This window comes from Lutra lutra, chromosome X, assembly GCF_902655055.1.
Source record: "Lutra lutra chromosome X, mLutLut1.2, whole genome shotgun sequence".
Classification (NCBI taxonomy): domain Eukaryota; kingdom Metazoa; phylum Chordata; class Mammalia; order Carnivora; family Mustelidae; genus Lutra; species Lutra lutra.
Window position 1 is genome coordinate 62,708,012 of NC_062296.1, and position 22,796 is coordinate 62,730,807.

Genomic DNA, 22,796 nt, shown 5'->3' on the forward strand with positions numbered 1-22,796 from the left:
GCTATTGTGTTAGACATCTTATACAGGATTAGTTCCAGATAGTTCCATGGATTTGAAGTTTCTCAGTTCTTGGATCACATTTGTCCTCTTCAGATCTGCCCCTGCTCTGAGTCCTCTGGATCCTGATCTCCAGTCCGGTTCAGCCTTTGAGTGCCCATCTTCCCTTGGCAGCGGGGAGAGACTGACCAACAGAGTCCTCTCTGAACTCCTCCTACAGCACCTGCCACTAACACCTTTCCTTCTGGCCTCTCTAAGGGACAGGCCCTCACCACCCAGCCTGTCTGCTTATGTTGTCAGTGATTACCAGCAGCCAGCACGGAGGAAGAGCCGGCCATTGGCCGGCACCAGGTGAGGAGAGGGGACGCAGAATGGGAAGAGAGTCCGTGCCAAAGGCCAGCTCTCAACTGGCTTGTTTTAGCCCAGAGTGAGCTCAGTCTCTGGCTCTTCCACTTCCTCAGTTCACTGGTAGAGAATTGTGCATCAGCAGCCAGGTCACAGCTAGTAGGTGGATTGGGAGTTTCATGACCCTGGTGTCCTTGTGCTCCGGCCTGATTCTCAGAGCCCTAAAGAAGGGCGCCAACCAAGTGCAACACAATCGGCTAAAACTTCTAGTTGTTTGCTGCACAGAATCTTCTCTGAATTCATTTTGCATTTCAGGGAGAGGGAAGGATTTATTAAGCTGTACAATGGTGGCTGATCTATGTGTACTAAATGGGATAAAAGTGGTCGACAGGGAAAGTAGACCAGAATCAGTCACAGTTTGTTAGGCTTTTTGCTTAAGGAATACTTACTTGTGGAGATTTTGACTTACTTAATTTGGAAAGTGTAAGATTTCTCCACTCTGTGACATGCCTTCAGAAACAATGAATCTTTGTAAGAATTGCCAAAGTACTAGGAGTAGAAAAAGTTAAAGCAACAAAATTAAAGGTGACAGACATGGGCAGGAAACAAAAGACACTGAGAATAATGGTCCCCACAATGGCAGGCCCAGAGCTGTGGCTGAAGAAGGTATGTGCCTTTAGGCTGGCTCTAGAGAAGGAAGGAGTCTTTTGCTCAGAGGCTACCTTTTTTTTTTTTTTTTTAAAGATTTTATTTATTTATTTGACAGAGAGAGCACAAGTAGGTAGACAGGCAGGCAGAGAGAGAGAGGAGAAAGCAGGCTCCCTGCCAAGCAGAGAGGCTGATGCGGGACTCGATCCCAGGACCCTGAGATCATGACCTGAGCCGAAGGCAGAGGCTTAACCCACTGAGCCACCCAGGCGCCCCGAGGCTACCTTTTTAATGAGGCTTACCGTGACTACCCTTAGTATTCCCGATTCCTGAACGTTACTCTTTTTTCCTATAGACTTATCCCCTCTTAATATACTTTATGATTTCCTTATGTTTATAGGTAGTATACTTGAGTTTAAATGTATTTTGTATTTTTGCTTGTCATGCCTGTTCTCTTTGATTTTTTTTTTTTCTTACATGGGTATTTTTGTGTCACTCCATTCCCTCCCCCAATTAGTTTGGAATTCAGACATTGTTTCCATTCTTTCAGTGGTAACCCTTAAAATAACGTGTATCATGCACTTATGGAGTGTAATACTGGGGAGTCTTATAACCCTTATCTCACCCAGCACAAGGATCTTAGGAAATTTGAACTTTATTCCTTCTTGATTTCATGTCATACATTTTAATTCTCTATATTTGCACACCAACAGAACATTGTTTTTACGCAGTCCATATTTAGATTTACCCATATATTTATGTCTATTTTGCTCTTCATTCTTTGCATCTCTGATCTTCTATCAGGGGTAATTTTCCCTCCCAGAAACTGGCTTAGTGTGGATCTGCTATGACACCCTCTTTCAGTTTGTGTTCACCTTTGCTTTCATGATTGAAGTCTCTGGGTATAAAATTGTTTGGATGACAGTTTATTTCATCTCATTGAATTGTTCCATTGTCTTCTGGATTCTCTTTTCAGCTGTCAAACTGTCACTTTTTTAAAGATAATCTTTTTTTTTTTAACCTCTGGTTATTTTCTCTTTGTCTTTGTTTTCCTTTGGTGTGTCTGGGTATAGATTTTGTTTATTCTGTGATTAACTGGGAGTCTTGAATTTGTTACTAGACCTGTCTGAATTTATTCTGTGAAAATATTCTTTTTTTTTTTAAGATTTTTTTTATTTATTTGTCAGAGAGAGAGGAGAGCGAGCGAGCACAGGCAGACAGAATGACAGGCAGAGGCAGAGGGAGAAGCAGGCTCCCCGCCAAGCAAGGAGCCCGATGTGGGACTCGATCCCAGGACGCTGGGATCATGACCTGAGCCGAAGGCAGCTGCTTAACCAACTGAGCCACCCAGGCGTCCCATATTCTGTGAAAATATTCTATAAAAACGTTCTTCACTATTTCCTCAGATATCGCCTTGACCTCATTGTCTTCTTTCCTGCCGGGACCCCAATTAACATACATGAAATCTTCTCATTATTTCATCCGAGTCTCCTACCTCGTTCTTTGTTTTCTTCTTGTTTTTCTTCATGATGTAGTCCAGATCATTTCTTCTGATTTGTATTCCCCTTTACTAATTCTTAATTTCAGCTCCCAGAAATCCACACTTTGAGTTTTAAATTTTGGCTATTATATATTTTTCCCCAATATCTCATGCTTTGGTCTTTTTCTTTGGTCCCTTATTCTGATTCTTGCTCATACTAAGATGGCAGGATCTTTCTCAAGAGAGGGTTTGCCTTGCTAGGATTGTGGAGGAGAGTTCATGACCAGGAATGCCCTAATCCAACTTTAAGGTTTGAGATTCTGTGAGCTACTAGATAAGAAGGAACCATACTCCCAAGTTCATGCAGGGCTAGGTTTGCTTTTGGTTCACCTCTACCATAGGCGTAGCTCTTCAAAAGAAACCAGAATAAAGTGGGGGTTGGTTTCTCAATTAAATTGCAAGGCTTCTCTTTACTTTCCCATTCCTATGAGGCCATCTTTTTGAAGCAGCTCCCTCTGAGGAGTAGAGAATTACCCTGTAGGCAAAAGAAGCTGTGTGCAGCTGAGCTTACTGCTGTGGGTTCTCATGTTCTCCTAGGTCTTCAACTGGCAAAATTTAAGTACCTTATAAAATATTTATACTTTCGAGAAAAGGTGTGTGTTTGCATTTGGATTTTATTTTGTTCTTCAGTAGGAAGGATGGTCCTGCTTGCCTGTTTCACTATGAATAGGGACAGAACTCTCCCTGATTCTTTCCTGATTCTTGGTTTTGATAGTGAAATGGCACCTTAGTAGTATGGAAGATGTCTCGTATTTTGTAGGGAAGGAGGAGTAAAGAGATCCTTGTCCGGTAACAGATGACCCCCTGAAGAAGTCCCCTCTTGTGCCTGTCAGACACGGGCCTAGATGCCTTCTCTTATCTCCTCAGAATTCTTTGAAGTAGCTGTTATCTCTTTTTCACAGTTTAAATAAAGCGGACCCAGAGAGGCTGAATGACCGACCAAATGTCATCCTAGTAAGGGGCAGATCCAGGATTCAGCCCCAAGTCTTTGGAATTCTGAAGCCCATGCTCTGTTTATGCTGTGCTGGCTTTGATTCAAAGAGGAAAAAGTCTATCAAGAGTTAAAGTGTCTTCTCTTAAAGCGACTTTTCATACTTAAGGAATATTTGCAGCTGGTGTTTTTGGACCTGTAGGTTGCTTGGGCATGCCAAAAGGAAGTTGTAAGTTCGTTACGTAGTTTTCACGTGTAAGGATTCTGGGCTAGTAGAATAATTTTTTCCCTTTTGAAATTTCAGTGGTCACTGGGTGGAGCTACTAAAAAATTCATATGTTCTTTTATGTGATCTCAACCCATCTGTTTTGTATCTGTGCTAGATATTCTGCATGCTTCATTCCTCTTTTTTTTCTTTAATGGCCACTATGAAATAAAGGATTTGGTTAAAGGACAGTAAATGGTAATTACATATATATTGATTTTTAATGGGTATATGATTAGTCATTGGGTATAGAATGTTTCTAATTTTATCATCTCATATTATGCTTTAAGGCTTATGATTTAAGCCTGTGCTTAAAATTTAGTCTTCAGTCCAGCATTAATTAGGAGCCATGGAGTTTCTTTGTCTTCTAACTCTTTTTTTTTTTAAAGATTTTATTTATTTATTTGACAGAGAGATCACAAGCAAGCAGAGAGGCAGGCAGAGAGAGAGAGGAGGAAGCAGGCCCCCTGCTGAGCAGAGAGCCCAATGCGGAGCTCGATCCCAGGACTCCGAGATCATGACCTGAGCCGAAGGCAGCGGCCTAACCCACTGAGCCACCCAGGCGCCCCTGTCTTCTAACTCTTAATTGAGCTTATTTATTTGTAATTTCATCAAAAAAGTGATCATATGAATAAAAGAAGTAGTTTATTTCCATTTGGTTACATCTTGTGGTAAACTGTTATTGTGATTGAGGCTCATATTTAATCTTATCAGATTATACAAAGTAAAATTTGTTTTAGTAAACTGTTTAAACATTGAAGTAAACAAAAAGCTTCAATTGATTTTGAGCTAATCATTATCACAGCTGATTTTATAAACTTTTAGGTTGCAAAGCTTTCTAAATTTTAGGAGCTATGTTTGGGTCTGTGCCATTACAAAATACTGCTTTTGTAAAATGCCTCAAGTTTACAAGGCCTGTTTCAAATCATTAAAACAAAGTGCTTAAGAACAGATGTTACTACATGTTAGAAGTAAAAAAGTCTGGTTTTTGAGTTTTAATTATGATAGCATTAGAAGGATTTTGAACTTGCACACATTTCTAGTAAAACAAAAGAATGTATTTTTGAAGAATTATTTAAAAATTAACATGTCGTATGATTTTATAACTTTTGCCTGCCTTTTAGTAATTGGCACTGCCAAGTTAAAGTTTTATTTCTGCTGGAGAAGTGAAAATCTCCGAGATTAAAGAGCTAGAAAGCTATTAACTATAATTTAGATGAAATAAATTATAATTATGCTAATGGGTCTTGTTTGTGCATCCTAAAATGGATTTGAGTCCATTTGTTCATCCAGAAAGCATTTGTGTCTCCACTAGCATAATGGCACCCATAGTACTATACACTAAGAAACAAGGTGGATAAGTAAATCCCTGCTCTCAAAGTACTAGTTTAGTCACCTAACAGATCCTTTATTAAGAGCTGATCTTCAATTGTGCATCACCTTATTTATGTGAATTACTGTGCCCCCTACCTTTCCTCACTTTCTATAGTAGGTAGGATCAAATAATGAGATTATTAAAAACACCATTTTCCAACCAATACAGCATAACTAAAATACACCGAAGAGACTCTGGTATCTTAGATCTCCTTTTAGATTCCAGAAGACTGCCAGAGTGAGCAAATGTGCAAGTATGAATGTGTGTGCACACGTGTGTGGAGACAACAGCAAGATACCCCTGTTCTAGTATTCCTTGTCTAGCTCGGCATTCCTCAAACCGCAGAAGGTTGAGAAACATCAGTTACTTGATTGAGACTAAAATTCTGAGGCAGGAGTCCTGGAAACTATAGCATGGACCTGACAAGTTTAATGGCTGCTCTTTTTAACTGGCTGTATTGGACTTAAAGGAACTGCAACTCATCCCTGAATTTTGAATAGCATGGACTCCGAATACTAGCTAGAACGGAAGAGGTTGAAAATGCACTGACTGGGGCTGCCTGGGTGGCTCAGTGGGTTAAGCCTCTGTCTTTAGCTCAGGTCATGATCTCAGGGTCCTGGGATCAAGTCCCACATCGGGCTTTCTGCTAGGCAGGAAGCCTGCTTCCTCTCTCTCTCTCTCTCTCTCTCTCCTTGTGATCTCTCTCTCTCTGTCAAATAAATAAAATCTTTAAAAAAAAAAAAGAAAGAAAATGCACTGACTTCCATTTCTGGGACAAGATGGTTTAGACTCCTTTATTCCTGCCCCACCCCTATAAATACAACTATAAATACCTTGGAAATTTTTTAACTGACATCAATAAAACGGCTCAGAAATGGGAAGAAGGTAGAGTAGCAGTACTTGAAGAATGACAATGTGGAGAGTTCAGTGGATTTTCTCTTTTTTACCTCCCATTTACTTCTGGACTGGGTGTAGGAGAGACCTAGTGCCCAGATCCACCAAAGGGCATAGAAAACAAAAAGCTTGCTTTCTCTAACCCCTTTCCCCAGGCAAGGGAAAGTTCAACAGAGACTTAGTGGGACCCCACACCTGGAGCCCAGTGGGCAGTCTGATCTGCCCAGAGCCACAGCAAGAACAGCAAAGCCTGGGGCCCTGGTGGGTGGTCTGATCTGCCAGCAGCATCAAAGCCCTGGCCATTTCAGTTCCCCCCGCCACAACGAAGGCCCCAGCCGTCTGATCTGCCTACAGCAGCAACAAGAACAAAGGCCAGGCCATGGTAGCAGCTGGTACTTGTTTCCCTGCCGTCCACCCCATGGCAGAAGGAGACCCAGGCCTGGGAGCTTCTGACCGCACCCCGTTCTCCTTTAAGGTCGCCCAGTGAGATCAAGTGCGACTCTCTGCTAAAATATAAGACTTTGATCTAGACTCTAATAAAGACCACAGTGTCCAAGATATTTACTAAGCACCAGGAAAGCCACAATATGAAAGAAAAAAGGCCAATTCCGCTGAGGCCAATACCGACTTTGAATCAGATATTGGAATTATTTCATGGGAGTTTTGATTCAGCTGTCATAAAACTGTTCCAACAGTTGGTTACAGATTTTCTTGAAACAAATGAAAATAAAGATCTCAGCAAAGTAGAGCCAAGAGCATTACCTTATGAATCGGAGTTGGACTGTGAAAGAAATGGATCAAGAATGGCACCTTACCTTTTAGCTAAGCAACTGGAAGGAAATGTGGAGTTGGCCTTCAACTGAGATCAGGAGAAAGACTGAAAAGCGCAGGGGCTCAGTTTCATATGCGTTGAGGAATATGCTAGTCCTTTTCTCTTGTCCCCTGTGCTCTCTTACGAGCCTTATTGATTAAAAGGAAGTACTTAGAAAAGCACAGTTGATCCATCTCTGGGAAACTGGTTAAAAATGAGCTTTACTAACTTGCATATTCTTTGTAATATGCGGGGACTTTGCTTTCTTACCTAACTTGAAAAATTCCCCAAATGTCTGAATATTCGATTTTACTGTCTTGCCTGAACAGTTTATATCCACTTATTTTATACTCTTCTTTTCTTATTTTTCCCCTAAAGCAGTTATTTTCCAGATCATCTCCTTCTTTAGACCTAAAAACTGATTACTACAATTATGATTCAAAACCTATTTTCTGCTGCCCTGCACTGAGCTGGGTAATTAGGTATAAATGCTTATTTCCTTTGTGTGCTTTGCCTTTTTGTTAACTGTTTTTTGGTTAAAAGACCAGAGGTTACATTATTGCCTGCTGAATATGCTTATATTAACAATTGTAAAAAGTAAATTACTTTTGGGAGTATTAATGAATAGACATTTAAATTGCATAGTTAAATCTTTTCCATCCTTTACTAAGCAAACAATTGGATTATCTCCCTCTCTGTAAGAATTTAAACAACAATTTATATGCCCTGTAGGGGTGGGAGAATATTTGTTTCAGAGAAAAGTTGGAAATCTGAATGGCTCACAGCAGTTACAACTTTGTAATTTGTAGTGCGATCATAAATATTAAAATTTAGATCACCAGTCCGGCATGCTTTTCAGGGAACACTCATGATTAATAGGTGCAGCATGGGTGATGGGAGTTGAGGATGAAGGAGAGATGCTGGTTTTCTGACTTCAAGACTTAGCTGCTGATGTGTCTTCACATTTGAATATGGGGCGGGGATGAGGGGGTAAGTATTTTATATGGTGTTTTGCCAGACTTGACAGAGAAACTTTTATTCCTTAAGGACTCTATAAGATGCCAATTTGGGAAACCCCAATTTAGAGTGTTAGCTAAATCCATTTTGGTTTCTGTGCTGCTATATAAACTTTACATAATCCTGTTGCAACTAAAATGAATAATAGAGAAAGGAGCATATTGCTGGCTTTGAGGTTTCTTTCGCTAATTTATGTAACTTAAATGAGATAATTTTATTTAATTCAGAATTAGGTCTAACTTGTTATGAAGATCCATAAAACATGGTTCTGAGTGGGAAGAAATTAACAGTACTCTACAGAAGTATCAGTGAAAAAACAACCTGTTAACGAAGATAGTAACTTCTGGGCCCAAATAATAGCTAATGGCAGGAGACATACTATTACAGGAATAATGTAGCATTTGGAGAACTGTGCTAGTGGCATATTAACAGAGCACCCTCCTTTTATAAATATAATTTACAATGTAACCTCATACTGCCAGCCTTCCATAATTTTTAGTTTCAGTTTTTAAAGACTAGAGTATGCATACAGAATTTGACAATTGTGATAATTAATTTTAGTACTAGTTATAAGTGATTAGGTTCACAAACACTAGTAGAAAGTTAGGAGCAAGTTTCCAAAAGGTTGTTTCTCTATGAAATATTTCCTTTGGGTCAGTTTCTGACATAATAGTCCCACATGTAGAAAATAACAATGGGAATGTGCAGCTCTTAACTTAAAAATGAAAATTGGGCTTTTCTCGTGCCTGCCTTGAGAGGAATGGGGAGAATCCATGTGTTCATGCCTAGGGCTGACCCTGCTAAGCACTTGGTTTTGTGTCTCAATTTCTATAACCTACTATGTTCTAAGAGCTTGCCTTTAGCACTTTTTCTTTCTGTGCTTCTTGCAGTCCTTCTGAGGAGGATGTTTCTAGCAGTTCCTTTCGGAGAAATGGGATATGTTTGTGTTTTCTGGGGCTCTGTTTTCTGTCCTTTTTGGTCTGTACTCTTAAGTAATCTCGTTCACATGAATGGCTTAAGTAACCTTCTGTTCACTGGTGCCTCCTTATGGAGTACAGGGATTGAGAACTTAGATCTTGGAGTTCCTTATGTGTTGGTTCCAGTCCTGACTCAGCCATTCACTGTCTGGCCCTAGAAAACCCATCTTGGCCTCAGTTTTCCTAATCTATAAAATGGGGGGTTGTTTTTTGGCTGTTACGATAGGTAATGATGTATATTACAATGAGAGAATCCATGTAAAGTTCTTAGCAGCATGTTTGGCAAATGGTATGCTGTCAATGGTGGTTGGTGTTGTCTTCATCTACATGTTGACCCCTTCCTTGAACTTCATATTCCTGTATAATGTCCTCTGTAGGTCTCTTCCTGGATGGTTCATGGAAATCCATATTTTGATTTGAATCAGTGTCTCCTTTCTCAGTTTTCTACTAGCTCTTTGTCATGTAACCCCTCTCATTTGATGGTATCATTATTTACTCAGTAACTGTTGCCAGAAGTCTGTAAGTCATTCTTTCAGCTGCCCCCCAAGCTGGTCATTCATTACACTGTCAATGTTTTTAAACAATTGATTTGAGAGAGAGAGTGCACGTGCGATCACAGGGGAAGGGGCAGAGGCAGAGGGAGAGACAGAGTCCCAAGCAGACTCTGAACGGATCACAGCCTGACACGGGGCTCAATCCCACAACCCAAGATCAGCACCTGAGCCGAAACCAAGAGTTGGTGTCTCAATCAACTGCACCAACCAGGTACCCCACTACATTGTCAGTTTACTTTAAGTATCTTTGTTACGTGTACTCTATTGGTTTAGGTGTTTATCACCTCATGCTTAGGCTAAAGTAGTAACTTCCTAACTGGCTCCCATTCATTATTCAACCCATCTTCCACTCCACTGCCTTTCTCTTTCTAGATACTTCTCACCCTCTGATTTTTCAAATCAGCAATACCAAATAGCTTGTAGTATCCAGCACAAACCATGTTTTGACTTGGCTGTAGGCTGTTCCACACACGCCTACTAATTCTGGAATTTTCCCCTTTCCCTTGTTGGCCCGAAAAATGTATTTATCTTTCCAAGCCTTCCTAAGTGTTTCTGTCTCAGAGGCTTCCTCTGACCACCTTCCTATCCACAGATAATAAATTATTGGTATTATACTGTTTTAATTCCTTATTCCATACATTATACTGAAATCATGTATATGTACCAACAGTAATCTGTTAAGATTAGGTGTTTCCTGAGGACAAGAATTGCTTTATTAATCTTTTGTTTATTTGTATTTTTACTGGTCTTACTTCCATGGGGGAAAATGAAGTAAATGAATAAAATGTGCAAATATCAATAGAATTTTTTAATGTCAGTGCTTCAATATCCAATATTTTTTTCTCCTCTTAGCAAGTCTCCTTGATACACGCTCCATCATATATGAGCTAACTAAGACTTAGAGTCCATATCCTACTATGGCCCTAGCCCTTCAAACACATGCACGCACACACATACATACACACACACACACACACACACACATATCAGTCAAGTTTCCGGAACTTCTGGATTAGCAGAAATTGCTATGTATACTCTACACTCAGTCCTCTCATAAAACTGGTGAATATATCCTGCATAGATTCAGACCACAGAATGGTGTGCTACATAAAATCTAAAGAAAGGTCTACTAAACTTTTCACTGAACTATCAAGGTTTGGCAGAGGTACCAATTATGCCAGTATAAGTCCCGAGTTAGTAAATGTTAGTCTTAACTCTTTGAATTACTCAGCTTTGACAGTTGAGCTAGATTTGTTCTTTTAGCTTTTTGGAGAGCCACTGCCAGATTTTCAAATAAGCCTCCCCTTTCTATTTTCAAGGAACAATCAGAATGATACTGAGCTTAATTCTTCGAAGTTTCAGGTCTTTAATTGTTAACATTTAGGCAACAGTTTTAATAATTTTCCATCTCGTGTATTTCTTTAGCAGTATGATTAGGCAAGCTTTTTTACTTTGGTTTAGTCACTGTACCTAAAGTAACCCAGCTTGGTATGTGTATATATAAGTGTGTGTGTTGGAGGTGGGGTGGCACCAGAAGTATTAAAGAGAAAAACAAGTGTCAGAGCAACATTCCTGTCCTGTCACTGCCAGAAAACTACAGGAAGACAAGGAAGGCACTTCTTGATGGAATGATATATCTGAGCTCTTCTTTAATGGCAATGACTAACAATGGAGAAATAAGAGGAAAAGACCACTATTACCTTTATTAAGTATTATTTTTAAATATATTTATGTGTCTATAGAATGTAGTTCTTAAGACTTCATTCTTACTGCTAATGTCGTTATTATTGTATTTGTAATTTGTTTCCTTTTCACCCAGTCACCATTTATTTCCCTCAACTCACATCAGAACTATATAGAAAATCGTAGGAAAGTACAGACTTAGTAAATCGGTAGAGAAATAGCTGGACGTACCATAATTTTTCAGTTTTATATACTTGTGTAAAATTGTGTGCTATGATAAGTTTATCAGTGGCTTTGCTCATTCCTAGTTTATTTTTGATCCATCATTCACCAAATACTTACCATGGGTCTAATATATACCAGGTACTCATTGAGTGTATATTCTAAATGTAACATAATACTACATATTATAAATATACATTACATAACTCAAATACACACGTGTTTATGTGTATGCATATGCACACATGCACACACACAGGTGATATTCATTATTTGCCACAGTTATGTTCTATGAAGTTGCCCCAAACACTAAATGAATGCTGAACCACTGCTCCTAGGGGCAATACGGGGTCATGCTCCTGAGAGCTGTTGGTCACCTGTTTAACTAATCAATATATAACCTGTCTTACATGTATTTTTGTTTGAAGATACCTTATTTCATATATATTGTTGATGGATTAACATTGAATCAATACTAACAGCTCTGTAATTCATTCTTGAATGAAGCTCCTCTCACACATGTATTTTCTCCTTAAGGCGCATCACAGCCTTCTTGCCCTTAGCTAGCTAGACAGCCCTTCAGCATTACATTTGAAGGCCATTTTAAACAGTGAAATGACCAACAAGAGGCACAAAGTGTAAAAAATGCACTAAATGGCAAAAAGGACACTTGCTTACAGTCTGACGACTAAAACATGAAGGCTGAGTGTCACCTTGTTCACCCTTAGCTGGTAACATCCACATCAGGCAACTCAGGTATTTCACTGTTGGGCATGTGTTTGTGAATGACTGTGAAAGTGCAGTGGGTATGGGTATTGATGTTGGGTTACAAATAAATGTTAGTAAGTGACTTCATAAATACAAATAATGAGGATTGACTATATATCAACTGTGTGTGTATATAAATATATATATATGAAATATGAATTTGTTCTTGGTCTTTATTTCCCCCATCTGCTTCTTTCCTTTTGTTAATTGGTGTTTCTTTTTCTTCATGGTTTTCCTGTATTCTTGGGGTACGTTGCGTAATCTGTTATAAAGCAATGAAGCTTCTAGACCTGTGATATGGACAAGAAGTTCATACTGTTACAGTGAACATAATTCATATTAACTTAATAACATTATAAACTTAATGTTTGAGATCTAGACATTGGTTTTATTTATGTATATCAAGTCACTTAAAATAATTTGTACAGATATGTAAACAAAATTAAGACCTTTGATTAGCAAGATCTTAGAGATATACCTCTAAGCCATTAAAAACATTTTTTAAACTATGAAATAGATGTATGGAGGATTGTATTAAGTATGTGTGTATATTAAAAGTAGTGAAATGAAAACTCATGACTCCATCACCCAAGTGATGAAAGGGAATATTTCTAAGTACCTTTAAAAGCCCTTTGTATGGCCCATACCGAAAACAGCACCCCCCCAACTGCTATCCTGGCTTTTATATTAATCATTCCTTTTGGTTTTCTTTATAGATTGACCACCTAGGTATGTATGTCCAAAGAGTATATTATTTAGTCTTTAAAAACTGAGTAGTGAGGACAAACTTAGGTATGTAAGGAAAGGGCAATATTTCCAGTATTGTATGAAGCTTCTCAGAAGAAGAAAAGCTGAACAGAGCCTCTTGTTCACAGTCTGGCTTCAGATACCCTGAGAGTGTATAGGAACCCTGTCTGGGAAGTCAGTTGGCAAGGTCCCAAGTAAATCCCACGACACAGGGCTCCTCACAGACCGGACACCAGTGCTGTGTATGGGGGCTGGTTTACTGTTCTGCAGGGATATGGTCAGGGGGCTTGGGCTGCTCTGCATTCTCCTGCTTTTCAGTCCCCTGAGGCCCGCCTCCAGCTCTCAGGAATATACCAACTGCTGTGGAGCAAAATGACCATCTTCTGCTAATCCAGGCGGCAGAGAAGAGCAGGAATCTTAACAGCCCCTGGTCAGAAAAAGCCAAACAGAAGAATCTGGGCCCAGCACACCTACTTCTCCTTGTTTTGGGGTTAGAGGATCATTGGCAGTGGGAATTTTCGACAGCTCACAGTTTGGACTGGTTAACCTCTCCTGCTGTCAGCCTGAGGTCTCCCTTATACTCCTGGGGGCTCCGTTTATGCATCTCCTATGTTGGGTCTCCTCTTTGCTGTCTCTTGACATCCTTTCTGCTGATCTAGTCTCTTGTTTCGGCAAACATATCTTAAAATAACTTCTCCAGATAGTATGCATTGCGAGTAATTTATTGAGCTCTTCCATGTCTGAAAATGTCTTTGTGATTATTGATTTTTCTGACTGGATATAGAATTAAAAGTTAGAGATTTCCTTCATGATTTTGAAGTTGTTGCTCCGTTGTCTTCTTGCTTTTAGTATCGCCATTAAGAACTTAGAAGCCGGGACGCCTGGGTGGCTCAGTTGGTTAAGCGGCTGCCTTCGGCTCAGGTCATGATCCCAGCATCCTGGGATCGAGTCCCACATCGGGCTCCTTGCTTGTCAGGGAACCTGCTTCTCCCTCTGCCTCTGCCTGACATTCTGTCTGCCTGTGCTCGCTCTTGCTCTCTGACAAATAAATAAATAAAATCTTTAAAAAAAAAAAAAAAAAGAACTTAGAAGCCATTCTGCTTCCCGATCTTTCTGTGTGAACCATATGATCCTCCCCTCCCAGCACACCATCCTTCCTTCTACTTCTAGAAATGGAAAATCTGGCCCACAGTGCTTTTTAGGTTCCACCGTGGCATGTGTGGACATGGGCCTATGATCTATTTTGTCGAGTATTTGGTGGGTCCTTTCAATTTGGGAAACTCCTGATTTAAGTTCTGGGAAATTTTCTTGGATGATTCTTTTGTGTTCTTCCACTCCATTTCTTTTGTTCTTTTGCTTTACTTTCTGGGCTATTTCCTCAACATTATCTTCTAGCCCTTCTATTGAGTTTTAAATTTCTTAAGGTGTTTCTTTTTAAAGGGCCCTTTTTTTTCTTTTCTGAAAGTTCTGTTTTTGTTTCATAGTTATAATAGCTTTCTGAGGATATTCATGGTAGTTTGAAGGGTTTTTTGTTTGTTTGTTTGTTTAGTCTTTTTCTTTTAGGTTGCTCTTTCTGTTTTGTGATATCTATATTCCAAATTACAGACTATTCTCCAGATATCTTGGAAGTTTGGAGGTGTACTCATGACTAGGAATAGAGCAGTGGTTTTCAGCTGGAGCCAGTTTTGCCCCCCACCCCAGGGGACATAGGACAATGTCTGGAGACATTTTTGGATGTCAGAACTTGGTCAGGGGTGCTGCTTCGATTGCTGTTAAGCATCCTGCAATGCAGAGGTTATCCTTGCCCAGTAAAGACCTATTCAGGCTTTCAAAATGCCAGTAGTGCTGAGGTTGGAAATCCTGCAGTAGCGGGGCTGAAAGCTGATTGACAGCTCTGAACTTGTGGGTGGGGCTTGTTGAGCAATTCAAGTCATTATCTATAGGTCTTTCCTTCTGGCCTGGTCAGGTACACAACAGAAAATCTTTTCTCCTCCTGCCTGAAGGCTAAAGCTCTAGCTTCTTACATCCCCCTGTTAAGGAGAAAAGAGGTGGGGCTGTCTGTATTCAGTTTGTGTGTGATCACTCAATCCCGTAGCTTTCCATTTACTCTTACCCACTTCCTCAACTGCCTTGTGCCCCAGTTCTTAGACCCTATGTTTTACCCTCTGTAGAGCGGGTCTCTGATAGAATAACGGTAGGGCCTTTGCACGGTGAGATGGAGTGTGGGTATGGAGGGGGCCTCGGGCTCTAACTGCTGCTCTAGAGATTTCTTTCAAACCTGTTCTTTTAGCCCCACCTTCTAGTTCCAGGGTTATCTGGTGCAGCCAGCTCAAGAGTTTCTTGCGGATTCTGGAGTATAAAATGTGTTTGGTTTATGAACTTGCCTTATTTTCTCTTTGCACTTCAGCTTTCCTGACTCTACTAAGTCAGTTACCACTACTCCACCACTGCTTTTTTGCTTCCCAAATTTGAGTATTACTACTGTCGCTTCTAGTTTCAAAAGTGATAGCCCCTTTGGTATCATTTTAGTGGGGTCTGGGGAGGAAGATAAATTAGATGCATTGTGTTAAATCTGTAATCCTGGAAACCAATATGCTATATTCTAGCCTGATTTCAACCTTAATTCTAGTGTCCTTTTTTGATATATTTACTTTTGGTATCAAAATTGTTCATTTCCAGAGCACCTGGGTGACTCATTTGGTTAAGCATCTGACTCTTGATTTCAGCTCAGGTCCTGATCCTCAGGGCCCTGTGTTGGGCTCCCTGCTCAGCAAGGACTCTACTTAAGGATTCTCTCCCTCTCCCTCTTCTCTCTCTTTCTCTCTCAAATAATAAATAAATCTTTTTTTTAATTGCTCATTTCCTAGACTTAACCTTTCTTCACATAAATGAATACCAGAGGAGAGGACTCTGTGACTGCATAGAGACACAGCTGCATTCTTTTCAGAACCATAGGCCATGGTACAACAATATTTATTCACTTGCAACATATTCTGGTTTCATTGACCTTTTACTTAAAAACAGAATTCTAGGGCGCCTGGGTGGCTCAGTGGGTTAAGCCTCTGCCTTCGGCTCAGGTCCTAGTCTCAAGAGTCCTGGGATTGAGCCCCACATCGGGCTCTCTGCTCAGTGGGGAGCCTGCTTCCCCCTTTTTCTCTGCCTCTCTGCCTACTTGTGATCTCTCTCTCTCTCCATCAAATAAATAAATAAAATCTTAAAAAAAACCCCAGAATTCTGCAAGCTGCCACCTGCCCCAGATGGAACTTTCTGCCACAATCCTAATCGAAATTCATTATTCTAAAAGTTGAAGAGAGAACATCTATTTTATCAAATCTGAAATGCTATCAATTATCTTATTTCATCTTGATTAACATGCTGGCCAGAATTAGTAGAAATAAGAGAAAGATAATAGCTTATGATGGTGGCTTACTACTATCTGTCAATATTTTCCTCCACATAAATACTCGAGAACCATCTGTACCATATGATCCCCCCCCCCCAAAAAAAAAACCACGTACGGGTGAAATTTCAAGCATGGAAGAGTTTCAGCCAGATGAATGGCCAGACTTAGGCCCTCTGAATTTTTGCTATTCCTTAAAATATCATTCAAGTATAATAAATGTAAAACAATTACTGTATTACACACACTTTATTACACCCTCTTTTTTTAAGATGGGAAACCAAGCCAGAATATTCAGAGTATTACTTGCCCATTTTCAACCTGTCAACCAAATAAAGGTACTCAAATCCTGTATACTCATTTAAATTTTTATCAATTTCCACTGAGTATTTGGTTGATGGATTAAATCATAAGAAAAACTTAAGGTATATTTCAGTGTCTTTTTGTGTACTAAATTTGATTCACTTTTGCTAACTCCTTGGGTGCCATTGAAATGCCTTACTTTTTGACCTGTCTTCAGGTCATCAGTAGTTAATAAACTCCTTTTCCTTGCTTCACAGTATAGAATTAGCCTAAAGAATTGAGGATTGGGTTTGACTTTTATTCATAGACTTAAATGCCTCTCCCTCCACCCCCCAAATTCCCTTTTCTCTCCTTTTTCTGTAGCTTTCTTCATTTTACTATTACTAAAAGGGCAGGGAGAGAAGCTATGCTTTTCTTCCTCACCTTACATCAAACAGGAAAAAGTTAAAAATTGACTCTATTGTCCACAAATAATCCCGCATACAAATCTTGGAAGTTTTCTAAAAGATGTAGTGAATTGAAGCACACTACACGAATGTATATATAAATAGAATCCCAAGGGCTTATATGTGGACAAAAACCAATTATAATAAGCATTTCCTGAAATTGCTTGCTGTTGTCAGGATAAGTAGTCACAAGTAAGGCATCCAGATTGAGAATGAAAACGTTTGTGGGAGTCCTGCCTCACTTTGTTATTATTGTCTTCTCTTAGAGCAAAATCTTTGAGCAGTTTGGAGTGGTTATGGAAAAGGTCCTCTTTCTTCAGAGTTCTGAAAGGCACATTATTACCACTTTTTTCCCTTCCAGTTGAGCTTTGTTAGGTTGCTTGAAGAGAGAGATTTGAGGCTTTGGTGTAATTGATGTCCAGATGATGGCATGGTGAAGTCAACTAATTCATATGGTGTTAGAGAATGTTTAAGTCTGGGTTAGATTATATTCTTTTCCTTGTCCCCTAATTGAGAGAAAGACAAACTCTTTTAAGGCAAGCAGGATCGCAAGTGCCCCAATGTAAATGAAGAACTTACCTGCTGATTGGCCATGGGCATCCACATGTACTGTTTTTACCTGTAAAAGCTAATGAGGGTGTTACTTTTCCTGGTGGGATGGATACACCTGTGTATATATGTACATGTATTTAATGACTTAAACTATACTTGCTTTCAGATAAATCGCTACAGTGCATTGCTATTGTGTTCTGTATTATTCAGTAGTCAATTCAAGCATGTCCATGTACAATTCAATCTTTGGATTATCTTTGGTTCAGATACTTATTTGATAACTATTAATCGCAAGGAACTGTGTGTACCCACGTGTGTGTGTATGTAATGCATGGACCTGGGCATTGGTGTTTTATCAATCATCCCAGTTGATTCAATTGTATGGCCAGTATTAAAAGCCACCAGTTTAGGGAGAGAGCTGGATGACTCAGGGGCAGAAAGTACTTCCTTTTCTGTGGTAATTTAGAACAATTCCAATTTGAAAATTAAGGAAGATAGATTTCTCTGTCATGTCTTGTGAGACTGGAGAGGCTGTTGGAGGCAAAATCATGCAGGGCTTTCTCTTTGTGAAGTGCCTCTTCGAGTATTTTGGCCAGACTTTACTGGGGTATATTTTCCTATTTGGGAATTATTTATGTGTTTTGGTTCTTAGCTAAATATATGCATTGAAAATACCTTCTTTCTCTGGGATTTTGAGCAGAAACGTAAGATCAGATTTCCATTTTTAAAACATGACTCCAAGAATGAGTGGGAGAAGCAAGTTCTTCAGCAGTCCTGGTAGAAGATGGGAGTAGCTTAGATCTGGGTATGTTACATGGAGAGAGGCAGAGAGGATTGAGAGAGAGTTGAGAGAAAGTCAGTGGACTTGTTAGTGAAGATTGGGTAGGTAGTGGGTAAGGTGAAAGTGGAAGGGGTCAAGAATGACTTCAGTTTCTGCTTCAAAAGGTAAAAGCTGTGTGTACTGCCACTGTGATTTCTTACTCTAAGATGTTGATAATATATGTAGAATATTACAAAAATTATTTGCCTTGAGTATAAGAATAATAAGAATTTTCATAAGTCATTTTAAAATGCAGATTTGCTTTCTATTCTGGTTTAATAACTTATGAATTATTTACCTCATGGATTGTAGAAAAACATGTTCAAAATTGTGGTACTTAAATTTGATCTTAAACTATAGCCATAGTAGACACTGAAACATCAGTAGGATGTTGATGGGGACATTAATTAAAAGCAATGAATTAAACTTGGCCTTTTTTTTTTTTAAAGGGGTCCCTTCAGTGTTGTACGACGATGTATCAACAGAGAAACTGGGCAACAATTTGCTGTAAAAATTGTTGATGTAGCCAAGTTCACATCAAGTCCAGGGTTAAGTACAGAAGGTAAGAGATGGATTTCAAGTAAGTTATTTGATGTCTGGCTTTATTTCATCTCCAAAATCCATTTATCAACCTAACTTTCATCTGGGGGTGGGGAAGTGGTGGGTACAATGTAGTGGGAAGTGGGTGGAGATAGTTTAAATTTCATTCTAGTTTGTCAGTTCTAGAACATGGTATTTGAAAGATAGCTAGAGTAATTTACAGTTATAGAAACACATTGCTCTAGGCCTATTCTTTTTGACTAGGAAGAGGTGAAATCTAGATATCTATTTATAAGGTCTAATTTTGAGTCCTGTGGTATGGAAGATGGGATGGGAAGGGAGGGAGGGGAAATAATGGCAAAGATGTGATAATTGCAGTTCAAAAGAAACTAGGATGAATTCCCTCCAAATCCGTAACTTACCACCTTTATGATTATGGTCTAATAGTACTAAAGACTCCTATATCACATTTGGCTTAAGTCACTTAGAGTGCATATGTGAAAATTGGAAAGATCAGTACGGTTATGATGTGCAGGACTTAAACTTTGGTTTTAAGACATTGATATGGTTAATCATATTTATATATAAATGTTTTTAAACAGTAGGTAAGCATTTTAAAGTTACTTATTTTTTATATAGTTATTTTTTATATTATCCTTATTTCACCTGGCCACAGTTCCAGTGTGCTCCTACTTCAGCTGGCACAATTGATTGTATTTATTTTTCTAATTAGCCTGTCTTCCAAATACAGGCTATTTAACAGTGCAGTAAAAGCTACCCTCCTACAGTCTTTTTTTTCCCCCCAGGAACAATGCAGTTGATCGCTGAAGTTGGAAAACCTAAGGCAGAGTAGCCTATTTATATTTTATCCAGTTATGCTGACTTTGGAAAGTAGAATCCCACATTCCGTGTGCTCCAAGTTAATCTGTTTCTGTAGATCTTTTTTCAGGATCCCTGCTTTTAAATACTTTTTTAACCCTTTGAATTATTATTATTATTATTCATATACTGATTATAGAAGAGTCTTAGAAGTTGTTACTCACAAGAAGCACTGATTTTTTTTAAGTGCTTTAATCCTTAAAATGTTATGGTGAGATTCAGAGGTTTTAGACCTCATGGTTTCATTCTCTGGAATTAGCTATTATTACTTTTTAATATGAATTATTTTATGAATTTAGCAGAATTTAAAATATACTTCCAAGCAGGCTTTGCAACTTAATTATGTTTCCTAAAACTTAGCTGGATTTAAGTTTAATATACTGTATGTGATTTTGTATACCTCAGTTGTCAATGAATAAAACCTTCCTAGGTCTTGAACATAGTTTATTAAACCTATACATGTGTTGAATCTTTCTCTTAATGTTCTGTTACTGTTGATAAACTTAGAGTCTAGTTTAAAATCACCAGTCTAAATCAGTTACTCAATATACCAATTTTATATTGATTTAGCTCATTGTTATATCTAATTCTGAATCTCTTCAGGCTAAAGACATTTTTAAGGAGGTAATTGATTACTTTCTCAGTTTGCTGAGATTGTTTATTGGCAGATTTCTTCAGCAAGGGATCTCTGGCACTATAGACTCCAACTGCCAGGCTGAACTTTTTTTTTTTCCCATTTTCACCTAGTTAGGGAGTCAAATGCCAAACTTAACAAAAAAGAGGTGGGGGTGGGACAGGGAGGGTTGGGATGTAATCCAGGTCTCTGAGTTTGTCTTGTCTTTACCTAATATATGGGAGCCTGTCACTGAAATTGTAGTTCATTCCTTCATTGTTTTGGCATTGCTTTTGCTATATAAACGTCTTCACAAGTCCAGTTCTGAAGACAAGGCCAGGTCATTTAAGTTATCCTGTAGAAGGGCCACATCCTGTAGATAGCAAATGATACCAGTTGAATTCTGATTATTACTTATGATTTTATCTACTTCTGATAAGAGTTCATTGCTACTCAAATGAGAATGTGCCATTTGTCCTTTATATTTATGGCACCAAAATGTAGTTTTCCCATCTTCTTCAGCACAGTGACCAAGAAGCAAAATCAAAATTCCATTTCCATTACTCACCCACCTTTCTTTTCTTTCCTTCCCTTTCCTTCCCTTTCTTTCTTTCTTCCCCCCCGCTTCCTTTCTGCCCTTCCTTGCCTCCAGTGGTGCTCCCATATCCTCTTATTGCTCATGCTCACACTATCTTACTTTAACCTGGACACATCTTAAGATATATATAATAAATATTTTATTTATAAAATCTCTGGCTAATTTCCCCTTCCCAATGTCTATTAACTTGTTTCCAGTCACTGAAGGCAAAACATCTTAACCTTTTTGCCCTTCCAGTCCATTTACTAACTGTTAGGGTCCAAATATGACCTCATTCATGGCTAAGTGTAGGAGATGCTATATTAAGAAAAAACATATTATGAAGTGAAATTTTAACACAGTAAAAAAGCATCCATAAGTTTAAATATCTAGAAATAGCTGTATTTACTGTTACATTCTCTTCTAATTAGGCCTCTCAAGCGATACATAATTTAAAATCTGTTTTATTCTTTATTCTTTTTCCACTTTTTAAATTTATTTTCTATTTAAATTTTGCTTAGTTGACATATAGTGTAGTATTGTTTCTAGAGTAGAATTCAGTGATTCATCACTTCCATTTTATTTTTTAATTTTTGTCTTTGTGGTTTATTTGACCTTGTCATTGCCTCAATATTTTTTCCTGTTTTAGTGCGTTTGTATCAAACACATTGTTGAGTAAAATGGGTTTTGTAAAGGGTTACCTGAGGTCCTAACATATGCTCTTTACTTGGATAGATTATTATAATATGAAAACATATACAAAGAGCACCCACTTTTAAAGATTTTCTTTATTTGAGAGAGAGAATGAGAGATAGCATGAGAGGGGAAAAGGTCAGAGGGAATAGTAGACTCCCCATGGAGGTGGGAGCCCGACATGGGACTCGGTCCCAGGACTCCCAGATCATGACCTGAGCGGAAGGCAGTCACTTAACCAACTGAGCCACCCAGGTGCCCAAGAGCACCTACTTTTAAGAGGCTTACAGTTAAAGAGTCTTCAACCATTGTTTCTAACATTGTTTTAATAAGAACATATAATAAATCCTAAATACATAATTTACAAAGCAGCTTTTGAAATGAAATACTATGTATTAGTTGGAGACCACTTTTATGTTTTAATATTCTAAATTCTTGATGCTCCACTGGAGATGTAATTATTTGAATATCTGTTTTCTATTTTTCCCATTAAAGTCTATTTTTTTTCAGTAGGGGTTCTTAATTTACAGGTTATAAGATATCCAAGAACCCTTTAAATTGTAAGCTCAATTATAAATACATGTTCAGGGGAGCCTGGGTGACTCAGTGGGTTGAACCTCTGCCTTCGGCTCGGGTCATGATCCCAGGGTGCTGGGATCGAACCCCGCATCGGGCTCTCTGCTCCGCGGGGAGCCTGCTTCCCCCTCTCTCTCTGCCTGCCTCTCTGCCTATTTGTGATCTCTGTCTGTCCAATAAATAAATAAAATCTTTAAAAATAAATAAATACATACATACATGTTCATTTTCCTAGGAAGGAAGTCCATAGCTTTTATTAGATTCCTAAAAAGGCATATTATTCCTAACTGGTTGAATTTCTTCTTTCACATGTATGAAAAAATGAAATTGATGCTTATGAACATGAGACGAATAGCAAGTTTTTATTAAATGAAAGCTGGCTGAATTTATATTAGGATATTACTTCTGATCAGAGGATATTTTCATACATACATACACAGCCTCCATTAATGAAATTCCTTGATGAATGTCTTAAAACTTTTAATGAGTGCACATTTTATCTCTTATATCTCTTTATCCCTACTAAACCACTAATTAAATTTGACTTTTTTGTTTTAAAAATAGGTATCAAAATTAACTTGGGCAAATTGTTATAAGGAAATTTTAAGGAACATAAGATATAT

At 38.6% G+C, this 22,796-nt stretch overlaps 1 protein-coding gene across 8 annotated transcripts in view; it reads left to right on the forward strand.

The window, feature by feature from the left end:
- Positions 1 to 22,796, forward strand: part of CASK (calcium/calmodulin dependent serine protein kinase) — a 353,809-nt gene that overhangs the window by 52,892 nt on the left and 278,121 nt on the right. For 4 of the 8 annotated variants that reach the window (XM_047715149.1, XM_047715152.1, XM_047715153.1 and 1 more), the window contains exon 2: positions 18,745 to 18,875. In XM_047715149.1, the coding sequence (XP_047571105.1) occupies positions 18,745 to 18,875 (131 nt within the window). The remainder of the gene's footprint in view (positions 1 to 18,744; positions 18,876 to 22,796) is intronic. The other 4 variants (XM_047715151.1, XM_047715157.1, XM_047715154.1 and 1 more) reach the window with 1 other exon arrangement.